The 12020-nt window shown below is 40.3% G+C and overlaps 1 protein-coding gene across 2 annotated transcripts in view; it reads left to right on the forward strand.

Annotated features, from left to right (window-relative positions):
* The window catches only part of otud7a (OTU deubiquitinase 7A), a 156940-nt gene that overhangs the window by 110449 nt on the left and 34471 nt on the right, over nucleotides 1-12020 (forward strand). For both annotated transcript variants that reach the window (XM_048617176.1, XM_048617175.1), the window contains one exon: nucleotides 8602-8714. In XM_048617176.1, coding sequence (XP_048473133.1) covers nucleotides 8602-8714 — 113 coding nt within the window. The remainder of the gene's footprint in view (nucleotides 1-8601; nucleotides 8715-12020) is intronic.

Below are 12020 nucleotides of genomic sequence, written 5' to 3' on the forward strand. Positions count from 1 at the left end.
CACTTCCATAATTTTGTTCCACTTTAGCTCATCGATTCCTGAAATCTTCATTCATGCCTGTTACCTTTATACTTGACTATTTCCATACATTCTTGACAGATATCCTACAGTCTACATAAATAAAAACCAAAAGAACTGCAGATGCTGTAAATCAGGAACAAAAACAAAGTTGCTGGAAAAGCTCAGCAGGTCTGGCAGCATCTGTGGAGGAGAAAACAGAGTTAACATTTCGGGTCCAGTGACCCTTCCTCTATTTTCCAGGTCTTGATTTTAAAGTTCTCATTCTTCCTTTCAAATTTCTCAATGTCTTTGCCCTTTCCTATTGCTATTATTGCTTCCATCTCCACAACCCTGTGCGATATCTGAACTGTCGTAATTATACTTCATTGAGAAACACCCATTATAATCACACCACTGCTGGTGAGTGTGCTTTTAGTCACCCAGGCCCTGAAGTGTGGAACAGAAACAGAAGTTGCTGGAAAAACTCAGCAGGCCTGGCAGCATCTGTGAAGAAAATTTAGAGTTAACATTTCGGGTCCGGTGACCCTTCCTCCTAAACTGTGGAATTCATTCTTATGTCTCGCTGTCTTTGTACTGCATTTTTCTCCTTTTAAAGCATTTCTTTAAAACCTATCTTTTGACAAACTTTTGATCGTCTGACCTAATAGCTCCTTAAATGGTCCAATGCCATATTATTTCATCACATTCCTGTGGAAGCCCCTTGGAACATGTGTAGCAAGTTTTGGTTGCTCCAGGTCTGGCCCTTGAACTGGAGTCTCAGCTTCAAACTCTGTGATGCATCAGGGAGGGGGAGAATTACCTGGAAGCTGTGTTTCGGTAGGCACTTGCACCCCTTAAATTACCTACCTTATGTTCGGTCAGTGTTCAGGGACAGGAGGGTGTGACTATGACTGGGGCAAGTGGAAGGATTCAGAGCCCCAGCCCTAGAGTCTGTCTAACAGGTTTGAGATTTTTGCTGCCTGTGGAGATGTAGGGGGGAATGCGCAAACTGACCACAGCATCAAGGAATGACCTTATTGAGGTCCATAAAATCATGAATGGGCATTGATAGGATGAATGCAGATAGTTTATTTTTGTCCAGGAATGGGGAATTGAAAACTAGAGGGCATAGGTTTAAGGTGAGGGGGGAAAGATTTAAGAAGGACTTGAGGGGCAACTTCTTCAAGCAGATAGTGGTGCGCATATGGAATGGGCTGTCAGTGAAAGTGATTGAGGCAGGTACAATAGCAGCATGTAAAAAACATTTGGATAGGTACACGGAAGGGTTTAGAGAGATATGGACCAAATGCGGGCAATTGGAACTAGCTGAGTGGGCACTATGGTCAGCATATATTACTCTATAATTCTATCATGGTACAGGGAGCCATTCAAGAGAGGGAGAAAAGAGAAATGTAGTTGTAATTGGGAATTGCATAGTCAGGGGAATAGACACTGTTCTCTGTAACCGAGAGGCTGCGTTGCCTGCCTCGTGTCGGGGTTCAGGACATCTCATCTGGCCTGTAGAGGAACTCCGAGTGGGAGTGGAAAGATCCAACTGTCGTAGTCCACATAGATACCAATGATATAAGTAGAAGGAGGAAGGAGATTATGAGTAAGTAGGGGCTAAATTAAAATGCAAAACCAAAAAGCTAATAATCTCTGGATTACTGTCTGAGTGACAAATTGGCACAGGGCCAACAAAATTAAAGAGGCAAATGCATGGTTCAAAGATTAATGTGCAAGAAACAGAGCCAAATTTATGGGACGTTGGCACTAGTGCTGGGAAAGGAGGAGCAGTTCCAATTGAACAGGCTCCATCTGAATCAGTGGGAACGAGAGTCATGGTGAATTGCTTGACTAGGACTGTGGATCAGGCTTTAAAGTAAATAGTGGGTGGAGGGAGGTTTCATATGCATGGAAATTTATGGAAAATATTAAAGGAGTCAGGGCTCAGCAGAGGTTAAAGTTTCAGAACAAGTAATAGCACAGAGAATGGAAAGAGTCAGGAATCTGACTTCAGGTACGTCAGATGAGGAGACAACTATGCGAAGAGGGGCAGTCAATGCAGGACTGAGGGTGTTGTACTTCATTGCACACAGTATGCGAAACAAGGTAACTGAGCTTGTAACACAAATTGAAATTGGTAGGTACAATGTTGGTGTCAGAGATGTGGCTACAAGTGGATCAGGATCAACTGAATAACCAAGGATACATGTCCTATTGAATGGACAGGCAGATGGAGCGAGCTTGCCTTGTTAGTAAGAATTAAATTAAATCAATAATAAGAAATATTTATTTGGAAGGCATGGAACATATGTGGGTAAAGTTGAAGAACCGGAAAGGAAAAAGGACCTGATAGGAGTTGTGTACAGGCCTCCAAGTAGTAGTCAGGGTGTGCAAAAGAAAATAAACCAGGAGATAGAAAAGGCATGTTAAAAAGGCACAAATACAACCATCATGGGGCAATTCAAATAGGAAAATCAAGTTAGTAGCAGATCTCGAGAAAAGGAGTTCGTGGAATATCTATGAGCTGCTTTTTGGAGCAGCTTGTGGTAGAGCCCACTAGGGACAGACAATTCTGGATTTGGTGATGTGTGATGAGGCAAACTTGATTAGGGAGCTTAAAGTGAAGAAACCCCTGGGGGAAGTGTCCATAACATGGCAGAATTTACCCTGCAGTTTGAGAGGGAGGAGCTGGAGTCAGATGTAATGGTATTACAGTTGAGTAAAGATAACCTCAAAATCATGAGAGAAGAAGCAGGGAAGATGGCGGAGCAGCAATGACAAGGGTTTCTGGGGGTAATCTGGGAGGCACAGCAGAAATCCATCGCAAGGAAGAAACATATTAAGGGGAGTCGAGGCTATGAGGGAAGTCAGGCCCAGCATTAACACAAAAAAAAAATACACTGTGGTGAAGATATTGGGAAGCCAGAGGTTTGGGAAGCCTTTTAAAAACCGGCAGAGGATAACTTAATAAAAAGCAATAAATAGGTGAGAAGATGAATTATGACAGTAAGCTAGCTAGTAATATACAAAAAGATTGCAACAGATTTTTTACATACCTGAAAGGTGAGAGAGAGGCAAGAGTGAACATTGGACAGCTGGAAAATGAAGCTGGTGAAGTAGAGGTAGAGAACCAAGAAATGGCAGGGCAACTCGATAAGTATTTTGCCTCAGTTTTCACAGTGAAAGATGCCAGCAGCATTCGAGAACTTCGAGAGTCAGGGGTCCGAGGTGAATGTAGTGGCCATCACTAAAGAGAAGGTACAAAAACAGAAATTGCTGGAAAAGCTCAGCAAGTCTGGCAGCATCTGTGGAGAGAAATCAGAGTTAACAATACAGGTTGAGTAACCCTTGCACAGAACTGATGGTAGCTAGGAAAATGTTGGTTTATATGTAGAAGGTAGGGTGGGGGTAGGGGCTAAGGAGTAAACAATAGGTGGGAATAGAGCCCAAAGAGAGAAGAACAGTTGGACCGACAAAGGAGTGGATAACAATCTGGCTAGGAGGGTAAATAGCTATTAATAGCAACTGTTAGTGGCTGACAATAGGTTGTGTGTAATAGCAGACTGTAATAACAAGGCCTGGAGTGTGGGGTAAGAACATGGGACAACTCAAGTCTTGAAGTTATTGAACTTAATGTTGAGTCCAAAAGTCTGCAGGTACTGTTCTTCCAGTGGCACTTCGACACACCACCCTGTTCCCTGGCCAACATCTGTCTCAGGTTTGCTGCAGTGCTCCAATGAAGCTCAGCACAAGCTGAAAGAACAGCATCTCATTTTCCACAGATGATGCAAAGATAGGTGGATGGACAGTGTTCAGGAGGTGGGGAGGCTGCAGAAGGGCTTGGACATGCTAAGTGAGCGGGCAAAGAAGTGGCACATGGAATGCAATGTGGGAAAGTGTGAGGAAGAATAGAGGCGGAGACTATTTTTTCAAAGAGGAAAACCTTCAGAATTTTTAAGGTTCTGGGGAGTGTTGCTGAAGAAGGAGACCTTGGAGTGCAGGTTCATAGTTGCTTGAAAGTGGAGTCACAGATAGACAGGATAGTGAAGAAAGTGTTTGATATGCTTGCCTTTATTGTCAGTGCATTGAGTATTAGAGTTGGGAGGTCATGTTGCGACTGTACAGGATATTGGTTAGGCCACTTTTGGAATGCTGCGTTCATCTGGTCTCCCTGCTATAGGAAAGATGTTTTGAAGTTTGAAGGGGTTCAGCAAAGATTTACAAGGATGTTGCCAGGGTTGGGGGGTCTGAGGTGTAGGGGGAGGTTGAATAGGCTGGGGCTATTTCCCTTGGGGCGCGAGAGGCTGAGGGGTGACCTTAATGTTTATAAAATCATGAAGGGCATGGATAGGATGAATAGTCAAGGTCTTTTCCCCAGGGTAGGGGATTCTAAAACTAGAGGGAATAGGTTTAAGGTGAGATGGGAAATATTTAAAAGGGACCTGAGGAGCAACTTTTCCACAGAGAGTAGTGTGTGTATGGAATGAGCTGCCAGAGGAAGTGGTGGAGGCTGGTACAATTACAGCATTTAACAGATATCTGGATGGGTATATGAATAGGAAGAGCTTAGAGGGATATGGGCCAAATGCTGGCATATGGGACTAGATTAATTTAGTATATCTGGTCAGCACAGACGAGTTGGACTGAAGGGCCTGTTTCCATGCTGTACATCTCCATGACCCTATGACTCTAAATCTGAAACACAAGGGGACTGGGGAGTCCTGGTTCAGGATTTTGTTAAGGTTGATGTGCAGGTTCAGTTGGCAGTTAAGAAGTCAGATGCAATGTTCATATTCACTTAAAACAGCTAGAAGATAAGAGCAGAGATGTACAAGTAAGGCTGTATAAGGCTCTGGTCAGACCCCATTTGGAATATTTTGAGCAGTTGGCTTGTCATGTGAGGAGCAGTTGAGGGTTCTGGGTCTGTCCTCGGTGGAGTTTAAAAGGATGATTGAAACTTACAGAATACTGAGAGACCTGGACTGCATGAATGTGGGAATGTTCCCACTAGTAGAAAACACTAGGACTCGGGACACCGCTTCAGAGTGAAGGGACGACTCTTTAGAACTGAGACAAGGAATTTCTTCAGCCAGAGGGTAGTTCATCTGTAGAATTCATTGCCTCAAAATACTGTGGAGACCAAGTCTATTTACCACACAAGAACCTATCGATCCTGCTGTTAAGGAGATCAAGGGTTACGGGAAGAAGACAGGAAAAACTTATCAGAATTGCAGCACAGACTCGATAAGCCAAATGGCCTAATTCTGCTCCTTTATCTTATTATTTTATATTCTTGTGGTAGAAAAATCCAATCCTTGTCTGCTTCTGAGAAGTTACTTCTGAATTCTCTATTTGCATTTTTGTGTACAATCTTATATTGATGACCCCTCATCTTGCTCTCCTCCACAAGTGTAGGGACTCTCTGCTTAAAAGATCTCTAGATCACTTCTCAGCCCTTTTTTTAGCCCAGGAACAAAGAAGAGTAATCCGTCTGCCTTTTCTGATTTACTCAAAAATTCTGCAATCACTCTTTTTGTAAATTTTTTTAACACCATTTCCAGTGCAATGATATCATCAACACAGTATTCCAATTTTGATCTTATCAAGTTTTAATACTTCAGCATAATTTCTCCGTTCTGTTCCTTCAAACATAAGCCTTACTGCTCCGGTTACTTTTATTTTTAAGCTCCTTGTTAAACCTGCCTTTCTACTTTTAATGATTTGTGAATTTGCATTCCCAGATCCTTTTTGTATTATATCCCACTTAGATTCTTTTCATTTCCAAGTAATAGGTAATTTCCATGTATACCTTAACAAAATGTGGTACCTCACACCTATCTATGTTGAAATTCAAACTCATATTCTCCTAGGCTTTGCCACGTTCATACTACTCCTCACTGATCATGTTCAAGACTACATCCAACTGATGATACTGCTTACAAAGTCAGAATTGACTTTAGAAGGACTCAGGAATTGACTAAAATCAGATACCATTTCATATAAATACTAAACTACATTAATTTGTGTTTTTTATTCATTCAGGGGGTGTGGGCATTGCTGGCTGAGCTAGCATGTGTTGCCTATCTCTAGTTGCCCTCAAAAAGGTACTAGTGAACTGCCTTCTTGAACTGCTGCAGTCCATTTGGTGTACGTACACCCATAGGGAGACAGTTCAGGATTTGACCCAGTGCCAGTGAAGGAACAGCAGTATATTTTCAAGTCAGGATGGTGAGTGGTTTGGAGAGTAATTTGAAGGTGGTAGTGTTCCCATGTATCTGCTGTCCTTGTCCTTTGAGATGGTAACGCATGTGGGTTTGGAAGGAGCCTTGGTGAATTTTTGCAGTGCATTTGTAGGTAGTATGCACTGTTGCTACTGAGTCTTAGACCGTGGTGGAAAGAGTGAATGTGGATGTGGCTGCTTTATCCTGGATGGTGTCAAGCTTCTGAGTGTTGTTGGAGCTGGACTCATCCAGGCAAGTAAGGAGTATTCCATCACACTCCTGACTTGTGCCTTGTAGATGGTGGACTGGCTTTTGGGAGTCAGGAGTTGTTACTTTGTGCAGGATTCCTAGCCTCTGACATCCTTTTTTTTAAAATGGCTAGTCCAGTTCAGTTTTTGGATTGTGGGGAATTCAGCAATGGTAATGCCATTGAATGCCAAGGGAATGGTCATTGCCTGATGCATGTGTTGTTATCAGTTTCTAAATGCACACTTTTGTCAGTTCACCCTTAGTAGCAATCTTGCTTCTGAATTAGAAGGTTATAGGTTCAAGCCTCTATCCTGGACTGACCGTCATTGCTACTGTGTTTTGCACTGTCTTTGATGAGATGTTCAACTGAGGCCTTGGCTGTCCTTTTGTGTGAATGTAAAGGATAGAACATAGAACATAGAAAAGTACAGCATAGTACAGGCCCTTTGGCCCACGATGTTACCCTAAACCTAAGGTCTACCAAACTTCCACCCCTACCTTTTACTATCATCCATATGCCTATCTAATTGCCACTTAAATGTCCCTAATGAGGCCGACTCCACTACCCTCTCCGGCAATGCATTCCATGCCCCTACCACACTCTGAGTAAAGAACCTACCTCTGATGTCTCCCCTATATCTACGTCCATTCACTTTAAAACTATGCTCCCTCATAATAGCTACCTCCACCCTAGGAAAAAGTCTCTGGCTGTCCACTCGATCTATACTTCTGATCATTTTGTACACCTTTGGATACCAAAACACTTTTGAAGAGCTGTGGACTTATTCCCAGTGTTCTTGCCAGTCTTTGTTGCTCAACTACAATCACAAAAACAAATTATTTGATTGTTATTACAATGCTGGTTATAGAATCTTATTGTACACAAATTGGCTGCTATATTTCCTACATTGATGAGACTCAGAAGTACATAATTAGTTGTGATGTGCTTTTGCGCATTATGGTCGTATCAAGCACTTTATAGATGCAAATATCTCTTTCTGTTTTGAACAAAAGGTACAATTGGCATGTTGCTGCATTAATTTAAGAAGTTATTTTTCTGACCAAATTCTTAATTGACTTAGTACAACTTGAGGGATGAGAGAGAACTTTCCATTCAGAATTATCTTATTTCAATTGAGCAATAATTTTGTTGAATATCTAGCCGGAATGTTCGTTCTATAAAATGTATGGATTTGATATCCTATTCACATGAAGTTGATGCTTATTTGTACACTTCTTTGATCCTTGATTTAACCTTGCCTCTGTGTATATAGTCAAGACTTGTTGCTGCATGATCAGGACTTGCATTACTGACTAAATTTCAACTTTCTTTGAAGCTGGAAAATCTAATGGCTTGATTTGGTGATGAACAAAATGTGGTTAGTTTCTGTCAACGTTGCTGAAGCACAGCCATTTCCTGTCAACGGACTAAGTTAAATTTTGTCAAATTAAATTCAGAAGTTGTTAGAAAACTTTTTGAACTTGACAATTAAATGGGCTTGTCACTAAAATGAGGCAAATTTGTGATATTGTCATTTTCTTTAAGTAGGGTTGGACATTTGTTTCTATTATGGAGAATTATTGAAAAATATTTATAGAATTACACAGCTGACTCTATAAGTACATATATAATGTTACGGTCATCCCCGTGTCTATTAATATACTGCAACTGCATCACCATAATAACAGAAGTTCTGGGACAACACCAAACTTAGACTTGTGCCACAAAAGTTGTGGGGTTTTTGTGGGCTTTCTTGGGATGGGGCAGATGTGGTTCTACCTGTGGCTGATCTGGTGGTCTAGTTATCCAGGATAACATCAGAATTCAAGGCATTTTACGGATTTTCCCCAGCACGGAGCTAGGTCTGTCTTCAGCAAAGCACAGGGTTTTTGAAGGAACAGCATGTGCTGCACAGGCACAATCTTATACTTATCACTTGTAATGCTTCTAAATTGACCCTTTCATGTCATTTGGGTGAATTCAGAGCACACATGTCAGTACAGGATGTGACATTGCTATTAAATCCTTGTTTTCATGATGATTTGTTTATTCAATTATGTAAACACATTTAAAATGGGGCTTCATACTTAAGTGATGTGTCTTTTTTTTTACTTGGTGAACTAGTCTGGTTTGGTTTACACCGAAGAGGAGTGGGAGCGCGAGTGGAATGAGCTACTTAAACTTGCTTCCAGTGAGCCTCGCACACACTACAGTAAGAATACAGGCAGCGGTGGTGGGTAAGTTGGTTGCTTTGGTGACTTTGACTGTTCAAACTAACTTCATGTCTGCTTCTGTAACATTCCAATTATTTATGTTCAGTATGCTTCCAATCTTAAGCTTTGAATTGTTATTTAGTTAAAAGTAATATGACAAGATTTATTTCCATACTATAAATCACTACTTTGGAATCATGATTTATGTTGTTTGAATGGTAACCGATTAATGATCAATTATATAAATAGAATGGAATTAATGACCAAACACAAACTCAAGGGGCAACTTAGAGTGGAGCATCAAATTGAAGTGCTTATGTCAGGATCAGATTTGGCGCTCTTAGGTCTGTTGTAACCTAAATCTGTCACTTAGAAAAATGTGTAGAACATTTATAACCGACTCCAGGCTTCTCCAATGGTGGGACAGTTGTTTCATAAACTTCACTTACATTCATGAGTGGAATTGGTGTAATTTTCAAGCCATAATACAAATCAAAGATGAACAAAGTTTATATTGAATAGTTTTAAACTTAAATTATGTTACATGCATTCATTATAATGTCATGATAAAGTGTCTTTCAAGTACTGCAGTTGTACAGGCCATGGATAAGACTGCACCTGGAGTACTGGTCACCTTACTCAAGTAAGTGCTTTTGAAGCAGTTCAGAGAAGGTTTACCAGACTTGTGAAATGAGGAAAGAGTGGTCAGTTTAGACCTATATCCTCTGAAGTTTAAAAGTGTCACAGGTGACTTGATTGAAACATAGTAGATCCTGAGTGGATGACAAAAAAGGATGTTTTCTCTTGAGGGAGAATCTAGAATTAGGGGTCATAGTTTTGTCGACTTTTATTCTCACATTTACCTGGTCCATCGGTTTACTCTGGACGTAAACAACACAAGGTAGTTCTAACAATGGAATATACCCAAAGGACACTACAAAAGATACCACAGAAATCTTACAATGTTTACAATCACAAGTGAACCCGTTTATGTGGATTTTTCCAAAAATCTGACCAGAGCAGGCCATCTCAACTTCTAGCCATTGAGCAAACAGCCCTTTCCCCAAGCTAGCCAATTTTTCTGCAGCGAGCTTGATTTTTTACTCTTTCCCTGCAAAGAAGCTGAGCATTTGCACTCTTGGTCCATCTTCCCTATTATTTATAGAGCACCACACTAAGACCATCACAAATTCAGCTGATAAGTAGTCCACATTGCCACATCTAATTTACCTTGTCTGTTTTAAACAAAACTTCAGCTTTTCCAGAGTTACTGTAGCACTTCAGTCTGTTACTGCTGAGTTACAGTGCTTGCTGTAAACATATTCTTTTAGCAAAACATGGAAACGCTTTAAATCTAGTGACCTTCTAATAATTAGATCATCACCAAGCTTCATATGTTTTCTTTCTCATTTCATTTAACTTTATTAACATTTCAGCTAATGCAGAAAATTTTAGGCTAATAACTTGAAATAATGTGTGGAGGCCGGTATCCCATCACTAAGTCACCCTTTATTTACACATGCACTGTACATGGACTCTGACTAGCAAGCCCAAAGCCAGTCCCTAGAGTGAGGACAACCTCTGAGACTCCTGTTTAAATTGAATGAGGTCCACCTGGTCAACCTCATTCCAATCACCACATAACTACAGCTTAAAAATGAAGGGGCAACCATTTAAGACAAAGATGAGGAAATATTTTTCTGAGGATTGATTCAAGAAACAGTTGATGCAGAATCTTTCATGGCAGAAATAGATTCTTGATAACTAAGGCACTTAAAGAGTATCAGGGATATGCAGCAATGTAGATTTGAGTCTAAAATCAGATCAGCCACAATATTATTGAATAGTAGAGAAAGCTCAAAGGGCCGAGTGGTCTACTCTTATTCCGTGTTCGGATGTGTTGTGCGTTACATCAATGCACATCATAAAAATGCTGAGCACTAATAATTTATAGAGGAGCCTGCTATACTTCTGGGAGAAAAAGGGAAAGTGTATAAAACATAAGAAAATCAATTGAGATGTTTAATGTAAAAAGTCACCTTGACACAGTACCCCGATTTCAAAAGGTCATGACTTGAAACCACTCTTCAGTGGCTTCTGCACATAATCTCAGCTGATGCCTCACCACAATTGATGTCCTATCTTTTAAGTAGGATATTGAACCATCTACTCTCAGGATCCCATGGTACTATTAAGGAATAGAAGGGCTCCCCTCAATGCCATTGCTGATTAATATTCCCAAAGCTACATTAGATAAAAATATTTTCTGGTAATTTAGTTACTAATTTTAGGAGCTTGATGTTTTCAAATTGGCTGCCGTGTTTCTCTACATGATAACGCTGACTAGATTTCAGCAATACCTAAATGACTAAAGCAATTGAGGTCCTGAGGATTTGAAAGATCTATAACAAATCTCTATTGTAAAGGTTATTTTCTGAAGAATTCCTTGTTTATTCTCTTTTCACGATGTACCTCTCAAAAATAGTTCATTCTGTTAGAAGTGTACGCTTGAACATATTTACCCATGCATTTTAGATTCCATTGCATGGAATAAAAGAAATACACTAAATATGTGGGACACTGATTTCACTGCTTAAATAGTTATCACTGAGAGCTTCAGTTGCTGGACATTTGGTTTGTGATGTAGAGTGGTGCCATAGTGCAGGTTCAATTCCTGTACTAGCTGAGGTCACCACGAGGGGCCCTTCTTTTCAACCTCCCTCCTTGCCTGCGCATGGTGACCCTCTGGTTAAACTCTCCACCAGTCATCTCTTTCAAATGAGGGAGCAGTCCTGTAGTCTTTGGTAGACTATGGTAACTTGTTTTATATATTAGTAAATTAATGTTACCATTTACCATGAAAAAATTGAATAACCTATTTTCATTTGCATCAAGTCTTTTCATCCCTCAGCCAGTCTATCACAAGATTGAATGAAAATTATCATAAAAGTTTGTTTAAAATAGTTTTATGGTGTAAATATAATTGCACGATATTTGAGGTTCTTATTGATTCTGAAAGAGCCAAAAAGTCAATGAACACTGCAGGTAGATTTAATTGGATAGTTTGATGTTCCCTTTTCCTCAGTGTTTGACCCTCATGGACCTATTGTAATTGCAGTAATTCATCTTTACCACCTATGTTTGCTAGATTGAGATGTTAGAATACAATGCAGTATCATTGTGTTTGCATAATCCTGACACTCATGGATGTCCTACATTAACCAGCTGCGGCTGTTGAAAAGCCAGCAGCTACCAATAACCTTAGGTAATAGATTAGAACTGCAAACTGGGATTGAATAAGTATTTATCATGTTGCATTCTGACTAGATT

The sequence above is a fragment of the Rhincodon typus genome, chromosome 36 (genome assembly GCF_021869965.1).
Source record: "Rhincodon typus isolate 14 chromosome 36, sRhiTyp1.1, whole genome shotgun sequence".
Classification (NCBI taxonomy): domain Eukaryota; kingdom Metazoa; phylum Chordata; class Chondrichthyes; order Orectolobiformes; family Rhincodontidae; genus Rhincodon; species Rhincodon typus.